Here is a 13,942-nt window from a genome sequence, read left to right as displayed (position 1 = left end):
TTCCTGTATGGTACCAGTCCATATATCTAGATACGTATGGTTCCTGTATGGTACCAGTCCATGTATCTAGATACGTATGGTTCCTGTATGGTACCAGTCCATGTGTCTAGATACGTATGGTTCTTGTATGGTACCAGTCCATATATCTAGATACGTATGGTTCCTGTATGGTACCAGTCCATATATCTAGATACGTATGGTTCCTGTATGGTACCAGTCCATGTATCTAGATACGTATGGTTCCTGTATGGTACCAGTCCATGTATCTAGATACGTATGGTTCCTGTATGGTACCAGTCCATATATCTAGATACGTATGGTTCCTGTATGGTACCAGTCCATGTATCTAGATACGTATGGTTCCTGTATGGTACCAGTCCATGTATCTAGATACGTATGGTTCCTGTATGGTACCAGTCCATATATCTAGATACGTATGGTTCCTGTATGGTACCAGTCCATATATCTAGATACGTATGGTTCCTGTGTGGTACCAGTCCATGTATCTAGATACGTATGGTTCCTGTGTGGTACCAGTCCATGTATCTAGATACGTATGGTTCCTGTATGGTACCAGTCCATGTATCTAGATACGTATGGTTCCTGTATGGTACCAGTCCATGTATCTAGATACGTATGGTTCCTGTATGGTACCAGTCCATGTGTCTAGATACGTATGGTTCCTGTATGGTACCAGTCCATGTATCTAGATACGTATGGTTCCTGTATGGTACCAGTCCATATATCTAGATACGTATGGTTCCTGTATGGTACCAGTCCATATATCTAGATACGTATGGTTCCTGTATGGTACCAGTCCATATATCTAGATACGTATGGTTCCTGTATGGTACCAGTCCATATATCTAGATACGTATGGTTCCTGTATGGTACCAGTCCATGTATCTAGATACGTATGGTTCCTGTATGGTACCAGTCCATGTATCTAGATACGTATGGTTCCTGTATGGTACCAGTCCATGTATCTAGATACGTATGGTTCCTGTATGGTACCAGTCCATGTATCTAGATACATATGGTTCCTGTATGGTACCAGTCCATGTATCTAGATACGTATGGTTCCTGTGTGGTACCAGTCCATGTATCTAGATACGTATGGTTCCTGTATGGTACCAGTCCATGTATCTAGATACGTATGGTTCCTGTATGGTACCAGTCCATGTATCTAGATACGTATGGTTCCTGTATGGTACCAGTCCATGTATCTAGATACGTATGGTTCCTGTATGGTACCAGTCCATGTATCTAGATACGTATGGTTCCTGTATGGTACCAGTCCATATATCTAGATACGTATGGTTCCTGTATGGTACCAGTCCATATATCTAGATACGTATGGTTCCTGTATGGTACCAGTCCATATATCTAGATACGTATGGTTCCTGTATGGTACCAGTCCATATATCTAGATACGTATGGTTCTTGTATGGTACCAGTCCATATATCTAGATACGTATGGTTCCTGTATGGTACCAGTCCATATATCTAGATACGTATGGTTCCTGTATGGTACCAGTCCATATATCTAGATACGTATGGTTCCTGTATGGTACCAGTCCATGTATCTAGATACATATGGTTCCTGTATGGTACCAGTCCATGTATCTAGATACGTATGGTTCCTGTATGGTACCAGTCCATGTATCTAGATACATATGGTTCCTGTATGGTACCAGTCCATGTATCTAGATACATATGGTTCCTGTATGGTACCAGTCCATGTATCTAGATACATATGGTTCCTGTATGGTACCAGTCCATGTGTCTAGATACGTATGGTTCCTGTATGGTACCAGTCCATGTATCTAGATACATATGGTTCCTGTATGGTACCAGTCCATGTATCTAGATACATATGGTTCCTGTATGGTACCAGTCCATGTATCTAGATACGTATGGTTCCTGTATGGTACCAGTCCATGTATCTAGATACATATGGTTCCTGTATGGTACCAGTCCATGTATCTAGATACATATGGTTCCTGTATGGTACCAGTCCATGTATCTAGATACGTATGGTTCCTGTATGGTACCAGTCCATGTATCTAGATACATATGGTTCCTGTGTGGTACCAGTCCATGTATCTAGATACGTATGGTTCCTGTATGGTACCAGTCCATATATCTAGATACGTATGGTTCCTGTATGGTACCAGTCCATATATCTAGATACGTATGGTTCCTGTGTGGTACCAGTCCATGTATCTAGATACGTATGGTTCCTGTGTGGTACCAGTCCATGTATCTAGATACGTATGGTTCCTGTATGGTACCAGTCCATGTATCTAGATACGTATGGTTCCTGTATGGTACCAGTCCATGTATCTAGATACGTATGGTTCCTGTATGGTACCAGTCCATGTATCTAGATACGTATGGTTCCTGTATGGTACCAGTCCATGTATCTAGATACGTATGGTTCCTGTATGGTACCAGTCCATATATCTAGATACGTATGGTTCCTGTATGGTACCAGTCCATATATCTAGATACGTATGGTTCCTGTATGGTACCAGTCCATATATCTAGATACGTATGGTTCCTGTATGGTACCAGTCCATGTATCTAGATACGTATGGTTCCTGTATGGTACCAGTCCATGTATCTAGATACGTATGGTTCCTGTATGGTACCAGTCCATGTATCTAGATACGTATGGTTCCTGTATGGTACCAGTCCATGTATCTAGATACGTATGGTTCCTGTATGGTACCAGTCCATGTATCTAGATACATATGGTTCCTGTATGGTACCAGTCCATGTATCTAGATACGTATGGTTCCTGTATGGTACCAGTCCATGTATCTAGATACGTATGGTTCCTGTATGGTACCAGTCCATGTATCTAGATACGTATGGTTCCTGTATGGTACCAGTCCATATATCTAGATACGTATGGTTCCTGTATGGTACCAGTCCATATATCTAGATACGTATGGTTCCTGTATGGTACCAGTCCATGTATCTAGATACGTATGGTTCCTGTATGGTACCAGTCCATGTATCTAGATACGTATGGTTCCTGTATGGTACCAGTCCATATATCTAGATACGTATGGTTCCTGTATGGTACCAGTCCATGTATCTAGATACATATGGTTCCTGTATGGTACCAGTCCATGTATCTAGATACGTATGGTTCCTGTATGGTACCAGTCCATGTATCTAGATACGTATGGTTCCTGTATGGTACCAGTCCATGTATCTAGATACGTATGGTTCCTGTATGGTACCAGTCCATGTATCTAGATACGTATGGTTCCTGTATGGTACCAGTCCATATATCTAGATACGTATGGTTCCTGTATGGTACCAGTCCATGTATCTAGATACGTATGGTTCCTGTATGGTACCAGTCCATATATCTAGATACGTATGGTTCCTGTATGGTACCAGTCATTCCACACCAGTATAGAGTCGTTCCTGAAAGGGCAGATGCACATCTCTTGTAGAGACTGATTCAAATGTCTAGGACAAGAAAGAGATTGACTGGCTGCCTGGCTGACTGACAAGTTCTCACCTGGACAACGAAGTCCCGTCCTCTGAAGTCAGCGATGGTGCGTGGGAGGCGTGTCCGTCCCCAGACGAAGCGCAGGAACAGAGATCTCTCCGTGTTGGAGAAGGACTCCATGACCTCCCAGAACCAGTGGATGAGAGGAGAGGTTGGCTCAACACCTTTATAGGTGGCTACTGACTTCAACAGGTGGAGGGGGATGTCTGGACTGCCGCACACCTGGACACAGACGACAGGAGGGAGAGGGATGGACAAAAAGCTGCTTATTCCAAACAGTTCACTGTTTATGACCAGGGCCCAGACAGGGTGACAGACCAGGGCCCAGACAGGGTGACAGACCAGGGCCCAGACAGGGTGACAGACCAGGGCCCAGACAGGGTGACAGACCAGGGCCCAGACAGGGTGACAGACCAGGGCCCAGACAGGGTGACAGACTAGGCTAGGACACTCACACACAGAGAGAGAGAGAGAGAGACAGAGACAGAGAGAGACAGAGAGAGAGACAGAGACACAGAGAGACAGAGAGACAGAGACACAGAGAGACAGAGACACAGAGAGACAGAGACACAGAGAGACAGAGACACAGAGAGACAGAGACACAGAGAGACAGAGAGACAGAGACACAGAGACACAGAGAGACAGAGACACAGAGAGACAGAGACACAGAGAGACAGAGACACAGAGAGACAGAGACACAGAGACACAGAGAGACAGAGAGAGAGACACAGAGACACAGAGAGACAGAGACACAGAGAGACCGAGAGAGAGACAGAGAGAGACAGAGAGAGACAGAGAGACAGAGATACAGAGAGACAAAGACACAGAGAGACAAAGACACAGAGAGACAAAGACACAGAGAGACAAAGACACAGAGAGACAGACACTGAAAGAGAGACACTGAAAGAGATAGAGAGACAGAGAGCGCGAGACAGAGAGACAGACACTGAAAGAGATAGAGAGACAGAGAGCGCGAGACAGAGAGACAGAGAGACAGAGAGACAGAGACACAGAGAGACAGACAGAGAGAGCACTGAAAAGAGATAGAGAGAGACAGAGAGCGCGAGAGAGAGAGACAGACACTGAAAGAGAGAGAGACAGAGAGCGCGAGAGAGAGAGACAGAGAGCGCGAGAGAGAGAGAGACAGACACTGAAAGAGATAGAGAGACAGAGAGCGCGAGAGAGAGAACCAACATGACAGAGTTCCGTATAGCCTTCAATGAAGCCAAATAGTATTCTAGATGCTATTAATGCCTGTGGAATACAAGCGGATCAGAATGTTGCACAATACAACTGTGGGATCATTCAACAGTATCTATCCCTCTTCACTGTAAACTAGTTCTGTATGTACTTACCATTGTCTCCAGCTCATATCCTGTGAAGAGGGAGAGCAGAGGGACAGGTACTACCCGAGCCATCCCTTCCCTCACAGCTGACACCTGCTCATCAAACTCATGGAGCCTGGGGGAGACAGACAGGGACACGTGGTAAAACCGGGAGGAATTATAGAGAACAGAAATCCCTACAGTTACATACCGCAATATTATACTGAACAAAAATATAAAAAGCAAAGTGTTGGTCCCATAGAAAGTCCCTGAAATGTTCTATACTCAACAAAAACCTTATTTCTCTCAAATTTTGTGCACAGATTTTAATCCATCCGCCTGACAGGTGTGGCAAAGAGGCTGATTAAAGAGAACGATCGTTACACAGGTGCACCTCGTGCTGGGGACAATAAAAGGCCACTCTAAAAACGTGCAGTTTTGTCACATAACACAATGCCACAGATGTCTGACGTTTTGAGGTACACTTGGCATGCTGACTGTAGGAATGTCCACCAGAGCTGTTGTCAGAGCATTGACGTTTTGAGGTACACTTGGCATGCTGACTGTAGGAATGTCCACCAGAGCTGTTGTCAGAGCATTGACGTTTTGAGGTACACTTGGCATGCTGACTGTAGGAATGTCCACCAGAGCTGTTGTCAGAGCCTTGAATGTTCATTTCTCTACCATAAGCCACCTCCAATGTTGTTTTAGAGAATTTGGCAGTAAGTCCAACCTGCCTCACAACCGCAGACCAGATGTAACCACGCCAACCCAGGACCTCCACATCCGGCTTCTTCACCTGTGGGATTGTCAGACCAGCCACCCGAACAGCTGATGAAACTGTGGGTTCGCACAACCGAAGAATTCCTGAACAAACTGGTCAGAACCCGTCTCAGGAAAGCTCATCTGCGTGCTTGTCATCCTCACTAGAGTCTTCATCTGACTGCAGTTCTGCGTCGTAACCAACTTCATGCTCACCTTCGATGGCCACTGGCACATTGGAGTAGAGTGCTCTTCATGGATGAATCCCGGTTTCAACTGTACCAGGCAGATAGCAGATACCGTGTGCAGTTTGCTGATGTCAACGTTGTGAACAGAGTGCCCCATGGTGGGGTTATGATATGGGCAGGCATAAGCTACGGACAACGAACACAATTGCATTTTATCGACGGCAATTTGAATGCACAGAGATACCGTGACGAGATCCTGGGGCCCATTGTGGTGCCATTCATCCGCCGCCATCACCTCATGTTTCAGCATGATAATGTACGGCCCCATGTCGCAAGGATCTGTACACAATTCCTGGAAGCTGAGAATGTCTCAGTTCTTCCATGGCCTGCATACTCAGACATGTCACCCATTGAGCATGTTTGGGATGCACTGGATCGACGTGTACGACAGCGTGTTCCAGTTTCCCATCGATATCCAGTACTTTGTACTTCACACAGTCATTGAAGAGGAGTGGGACAACATTCCACAGGCCACAATCAACAGCCTGATCAACTCTATGTGAAGGAGATGTATCTGCTGCATGATGTGAATGCTGGTCAGATACTGACTGGTGTAACTCTGTATTGTCTGTTCACACTGCTATGCTTTATCTTGGCCAGGTCGCAGTTGCAAATGAGAACTTGTTCTCAACTACGCTACCTGGTTAAATAAAGGTGAAAAAAATATATTAAAAAAATAAAATAATGTATTCCCAGTCATGTGACCTCCATAGATTAGGACCTAATGAATGTATTCCCAGTCATGTGACCTCCATAGATTAGGGCCTAATGAATGTATTCCCAGTCATGTGACATCCATAGATTAGGACCTAATGAATGTATTCCCAGTCATGTGACCTCCATAGATTAGGACCTAATGAATGTATTCCCAGTCATGTGACCTCCATAGATTAGGACCTAATGAATGTATTCCCAGTCATGTGACCTCCATAGATTAGGACCTAATGAATGTATTCCCAGTCATGTGACCTCCATAGATTAGGGCCTAATAAATGTATTCCCAGTCATGTGACCTCCATAGATTAGGACCTAATGAATGTATTCCCAGTCATGTGACCTCCATAGATTAGGACCTAATGAATGCATTCCCAGTCATGTGACCTCCATAGATTAGGACCTAATGAATGTATTCCCAGTCATGTGACCTCCATAGATTAGGACCTAACGAATGTATTCCCAGTCATGTGACCTCCATAGATTAGGGCCTAATGAATGTATTCCCAGTCATGTGACCTCCATAGATTAGGACCTAATGAATGTATTCCCAGTCATGTGACCTCCATAGATTAGGACCTAATGAATGCATTCCCAGTCATGTGACCTCCATAGATTAGGACCTAATGAATGCATTCCCAGTCATGTGACCTCCATAGATTAGGACCTAATGAATGTATTCCCAGTCATGTGACCTCCATAGATTAGGACCTAATGAATGTATTCCCAGTCATGTGACCTCCATAGATTAGGACCTAATGAATGTATTCCCAGTCATGTGACCTCCATAGATTAGGACCTAATGAATGTATTCCCAGTCATGTGACCTCCATAGATTAGGACCTAATGAATGTATTCCCAGTCATGTGACCTCCATAGATTAGGACCTAATGAATGTATTCCCAGTCATGTGACCTCCATAGATTAGGACCTAATGAATGTATTCCCAGTCATGTGACCTCCATAGATTAGGACCTAATGAATGTATTCCCAGTCATGTGACCTCCATAGATTAGGGCCTAATGAATGTATTCCCAGTCATGTGACATCAATAGATTAGGACCTAATGAATGTATTCCCAGTCATGTGACATCCATAGATTAGGACCTAATGAATGTATTCCCAGTCATGTGACATCAATAGATTAGGACCTAATGAATGTATTCCCAGTCATGTGACCTCCATAGATTAGGACCTAATGAATGTATTCCCAGTCATGTGACCTCCATAGATTAGGACCTAATGAATGTATTCCCAGTCATGTGACCTCCATAGATTAGGACCTAATGAATGCATTCCCAGTCATGTGACCTCCATAGATTAGGACCTAATGAATGCATTCCCAGTCATGTGACCTCCATAGATTAGGGCCTAATGAATGTATTCCCAGTCATGTGACCTCCATAGATTAGGACCTAATGAATGTATTCCCAGTCATGTGACCTCCATAGATTAGGACCTAATGAATGTATTCCCAGTCATGTGACCTCCATAGATTAGGACCTAATGAATGTATTCCCAGTCATGTGACCTCCATAGATTAGGACCTAATGAATGTATTCCCAGTCATGTGACCTCCATAGATTAGGACCTAATGAATGCATTCCCAGTCATGTGACATCCATAGATTAGGACCTAATGAATGTATTCCCAGTCATGTGACCTCCATAGATTAGGGCCTAATGAATGTATTCCCAGTCATGTGACCTCCATAGATTAGGACCTAATGAATGTATTCCCAGTCATGTGACCTCCATAGATTAGGACCTAATGAATGTATTCCCAGTCATGTGACCTCCATAGATTAGGGCCTAATGAATGTATTCCCAGTCATGTGACCTCCATAGATTAGGACCTAATGAATGTATTCCCAGTCATGTGACCTCCATAGATTAGGGCCTAATGAATGTATTCCCAGTCATGTGACCTCCATAGATTAGGACCTAATGAATGTATTCCCAGTCATGTGACCTCCATAGATTAGGACCTAATGAATGCATTCCCAGTCATGTGACCTCCATAGATTAGGGCCTAATGAATGTATTCCCAGTCATGTGACCTCCATAGATTAGGACCTAATGAATGTATTCCCAGTCATGTGACCTCCATAGATTAGGACCTAATGAATGTATTCCCAGTCATGTGACCTCCATAGATTAGGACCTAATGAATGCATTTCATTTGACTGATTTCCTTCTATGAACTGAGAGTCAGTAAAACCTGAGATTGTTGCGTTTCTATTTTGGTTCAGTGTAGTTTTGGACGATTATTTTGATACGTGATTCCAGGTATTATAAAATATTGATATCAGTATCGGCACCGAAGTGATTCTCAGCCCTACTTGGACACACAAACACACACACTCTGGAGGACAGACTACACACACACTCTGGAGGACAGACTACAACACACACTCTGGAGGACAGACTACAACACACACTCTGGAGGACAGACTACACACACACTCTGGAGGACAGACTACACACACACTCTGGAGGACAGACTACACACACTCTGGAGGACAGACTACAACACACACTCTGGAGGACAGACTACAACACACACTCTGGAGGACAGACTACACACACACTCTGGAGGACAGACTACACACACACTCTGGAGGACAGACTACAACACACACTCTGGAGGACAGACTACAACACACACTCTGGAGGACAGACTACACACACACTCTGGAGGACAGACTACACACACACTCTGGAGGACAGACTACACACAACACTCTGGAGGACAGACTACACACAACACTCTGGAGGACAGACTACACACACACTCTGGAGGACAGACTACACACACACTCTGGAGGACAGACTACACACAACACTCTGGAGGACAGACTACACACAACACTCTGGAGGACAGACTACACACACACTCTGGAGGACAGACTACACACACACTCTGGAGGACAGACTACAACACACACTCTGGAGGACAGACTACACACAACACTCTGGAGGACAGACTACACACAACACTCTGGAGGACAGACTACACACAACACTCTGGAGGACAGACTACACACACACTCTGGAGGACAGACTACACACACACTCTGGAGGACAGACTACACACACACTCTGGAGGACAGACTACAACACACACTCTGGAGGACAGACTACAACACACACTCTGGAGGACAGACTACACACACACTCTGGAGGACAGACTACACACACACTCTGGAGGACAGACTACACACACACTCTGGAGGACAGACTACAACACACACTCTGGAGGACAGACTACACACACACTCTGGAAGACAGACTACACACACACTCTGGAGGACAGACTACAACACACACTCTGGAGGACAGACTACAACACACACTCTGGAGGACAGACTACACACACACTCTGGAGGACAGACTACACACACACTCTGGAGGACAGACTACACACACACTCTGGAAGACAGACTACAACACACACTCTGGAGGACAGACTACACACACACTCTGGAAGACAGACTACAACACACACTCTGGAGGACAGACTACACACACACTCTGGAAGACAGACTACAACACACACTCTGGAGGACAGACTACCCACACACTCTGGAGGACAGACTACAACACACACTCTGGAGGACAGACTACAACACACACTCTGGAGGAAGACTACAACACACACTCTGGAGGACAGACTACACACACACTCTGGAGGACAGACTACATTCCCACTCTGGACACAGACTACACACACACTCTAATGAATAGCACCCAGTTTAGAGGGAACACTGGTGATCAGTAGCACCCAGTTTAGAGGTAACACTGGTGATCAGTACCACCCAGTTTAGAGGAACTGGTGAATGCATTCCCAGTTTAGAGGGAACACTGGTGACACCCAGTTTAGAGGAACCTGGTGATTAGGAACACTGGTGAATGTAGCACCCAGTTTAGAGGGAACCTGGTGATCAGTAGCACCCAGCTTGAATGTGATCAGTATTTCCAGTCATGGTGATCAGTAGCACCCAGTTTAGGACACTGGTGAATGCATTCCCAGTCATGGTGATCAGTAGCACCCAGTTTAGAGGAACACTGGTGATCATGTATTCCCAGTTCAGAGGGAACACTGGTGATCAGATTAGGACCCCTAGTTTAGAGGGAACACTGTGATTCCCAGTAGCACTCCAGTTTAGAGGGACACTAATGATCAGTATTCCCAGTAGAGGGAACACTGTGATCCTCACCCAGTTTAGAGGAACACTGGTGATCAGTAGCACCCAGTTTAGAGGAACATGGTGATCAGTAGCACCCAGTTTAGAGGAACACTGGTGATCATGTAGCACCCAGTTTAGAGGGAACACTGGTGATCAGTAGCACCCAGCTTAGAGGGACACTGGTGATCAGTAGCACCCAGTTTAGAGGGAACACTGGTGATCAGTAGCACCCAGTTTAGAGGAACACTGGTGATCAGTAGCACCCAGTTTAGAGGGAACACTGGTGATCAGTGGCACCCAGTTTAGAGGGAACACTGTGATTCCCAGTCACTGGTGATCCTCCCCAGTTTAGAGGAACACTGGTGATCAGTAGCACCCAGTTAGAGGGAACACTGGTGATCAGTAGCACCCAGTTTAGAGGGAATGCATTTCATTTGACATTTCCATTTCCTTCTAGGGAAACTGTGATCAGTAGCACCCAACCTAGAGGGACTGGTGATCAGTAGCACCCAGTTTCTATTTTGGTTCAGTGCACCCAGTTTTAGAGGATTACTTTTGATCAGTGCACCCAGTATTAGAGGGAACATGGTGATATCAGCTTCGGCACAGTGATCAGTAGCACCCAGTTTGAGGTCCCTGGTGATCAGTAGCAGCCCTACTGGTGATCAGTAGCACCCACACACACACTGGAGGACAGTAGCACCCACTCTGGAGGAACAGGTGACAGTAGCACCCACTTAGAGGACACTGGTGATCAGTAGCACCCACTTAGAGGAACACTGGTGATCAGTAGCACCCACTTTAGAGGAACACTGGTGATCAAGCACACAGTTTAGAGGACACTGGTGATCAGTAGCACCCAGTTTAGAGGGAACACTGGTGATCAGACTAGCACCCACTCTAGAGGACACTGGTGATCAGTAGCACCCACTCTAGAGGACACTGGTGATCAAGCACCCAGTTTAGAGGACAGGTGATCAGTAGCACCCAGTTTAGAGGGAACACTGGTGATCAGTAGCACCCAGTTTAGAGGAACAGGTGATCAGTAGCACACACTTTAGAGGAACAGGTGATCAGTAGCACCCAGTTTAGAGGGAACACTGGTGATCAGTAGCACCCAGTTTAGAGGGAACACTGGTGATCAGTAGCACCCAGTTTGGAGGAGGACTAACACACTCTGGTGATCAGTAGCACCCAGTTTAGAGGGAACACTGGTGATCAGTAGCACCCAGCTTAGAGGAACACTGGTGATCAGTAGCACCCAGTTTAGAGGGAACACTGGTGATCAGTAGCACCCAGTTTAGAGGGAACACTGGTGATCAGTAGCACCCAGTTTAGAGGGAACACTGGTGATCAGTAGCACCCAGTTTAGAGGGAACACTGGTGATCAGTAGCACCCAGTTTAGAGGGAACACTGGTGATCAGTAGCACCCAGTTTAGAGGGAACACTGGTGATCAGTAGCACCCAGTTTAGAGGAACACTGGTGATCAGTAGCACCCAGTTTAGAGGGAACTGGTGATCAGTAGCACCCAGCTTAGGGAACACTGGTGATCAGTAGCACCCAGTTTAGAGGGAACACAGTAGCACCCAGTTTAGAGGGAACACTGGTGATCAGTAGCACCCAGTTTAGAGGGAACACTGGTGATCAGTAGCACCCAGTTTAGAGGGACACTGGTGATCAGTAGCACCCAGTTTAGAGGGAACACTGGTGATCAGTAGCACCCAGTTTAGAGGAACACTGGTGATCAGTAGCACCCAGTTTAGAGGGAACACTGGTGATCAGTAGCACCCAGTTTAGAGGGAACACTGGTGATCAGTAGCACCCAGTTTAGAGGAACACTGGTGATCAGTAGCACCCAGTTTAGAGGAACACTGGTGATCAGTAGCACCCAGTTTAGAGGGAACACTGGTGATCAGTAGCACCCAGCTTAGAGGGAACACTGGTGATCAGTAGCACCCAGTTTAGAGGGAACACTGGTGATCAGTAGCACCCAGTTTAGAGGGAACACTGGTGATCAGTAGCACCCAGCTTAGAGGGAACACTGGTGATCAGTAGCACCCAGCTTAGAGGGAACACTGGTGATCAGTAGCACCCAGTTTAGAGGGAACACTGGTGATCAGTAGCACCCAGTTTAGGGAACACTGGTGATCAGTAGCACCCAGTTTAGAGGGAACACTGGTGATCAGTAGCACCCAGTTTAGAGGGAACACTGGTGATCAGTAGCACCCAGTTTAGAGGGAACACTGGTGATCAGTAGCACCCAGTTTAGAGGGAACACTGGTGATCAGTAGCACCCAGTTTAGAGGGAACACTGGTGATCAATAGCACCCAGTTTAGAGGGAACACTGGTGATCAGTAGCACCCAGTTTAGAGGAACACTGGTGATCAGTAGCACCCAGTTTAGAGGGAACACTGGTGATCAGTAGCACCCAGTTTAGAGGGAACACTGGTGATCAGTAGCACCCAGTTTAGAGGGAACACTGGTGATCAGTAGCACCCAGTTTAGAGGGAACACTGGTGATCAGTAGCACCCAGTTTAGAGGAACACTGGTGATCGGTAGCACCCAGTTTAGAGGGAACACTGGTGATCAGTAGCACCCAGTTTAGAGGGAACACTGGTGATCAGTAGCACCCAGTTTAGAGGGAACACTGGTGATCGGTAGCACCCAGTTTAGAGGAACACTGGTGATCAGTAGCACCCAGTTTAGAGGAACACTGGTGATCAGTAGCACCCAGTTTAGAGGGAACACTGGTGATCAGTAGCACCCAGTTTAGAGGGAACACTGGTGATCAGTAGCACCCAGTTTAGAGGAACACTGGTGATCAGTAGCACCCAGCTTAGAGGGAACACTGGTGATCAGTAGCACCCAGTTTAGAGGGAACACTGGTGATCAGTAGCACCCAGTTTAGAGGGAACACTGGTGATCAGTAGCACCCAGTTTAGAGGGAACACTGGTGATCAGTAGCACCCAGCTTAGAGGGAACACTGGTGATCAGTAGCACCCAGTTTAGAGGGAACACTGGTGATCAGTAGCACCCAGTTTAGAGGGAACACTGGTGATCAGTAGCACCCAGTTTAGAGGGAACACTGGTGATCAGTAGCACCCAGCTTAGAGGGAACACTGGTGATCAGTAGCACCCAGCTTAGAGGGAACACTGGTGATCAGTAG

At 46.1% G+C, this 13,942-nt stretch overlaps 1 protein-coding gene and 1 long non-coding RNA gene across 2 annotated transcripts in view; both read right to left on the bottom strand.

Moving 5' to 3' along the window:
• LOC118396067 (E3 ubiquitin-protein ligase HERC2-like) overlaps window positions 1-13,942 on the bottom strand; it is a 270,532-nt gene that overhangs the window by 3,944 nt on the left and 252,646 nt on the right. Inside the window, 2 exon segments of the mRNA XM_052525726.1 lie at window positions 3,542-3,754; window positions 4,888-4,993. Of these exon segments, the coding sequence (XP_052381686.1) occupies window positions 3,542-3,754; window positions 4,888-4,993 (319 nt within the window).
• On the bottom strand, window positions 6,592-9,083 carry LOC127908757 (uncharacterized). Its single transcript, XR_008068350.1, has 6 exons — window positions 8,641-9,083; window positions 8,245-8,596; window positions 7,733-8,156; window positions 7,057-7,600; window positions 6,677-6,836; window positions 6,592-6,632 (listed from the first exon to the last, which is right to left on the bottom strand). It is a non-coding gene; the product is annotated as an uncharacterized LOC127908757 (long non-coding RNA).

Source organism: Oncorhynchus keta, chromosome 1 (assembly GCF_023373465.1).
Source record: "Oncorhynchus keta strain PuntledgeMale-10-30-2019 chromosome 1, Oket_V2, whole genome shotgun sequence".
NCBI lineage: Eukaryota > Metazoa > Chordata > Actinopteri > Salmoniformes > Salmonidae > Oncorhynchus > Oncorhynchus keta.
The sequence above is the reverse complement of the archived record's forward strand: the minus strand, read 5'-3'. Positions and strand labels throughout refer to the sequence as shown.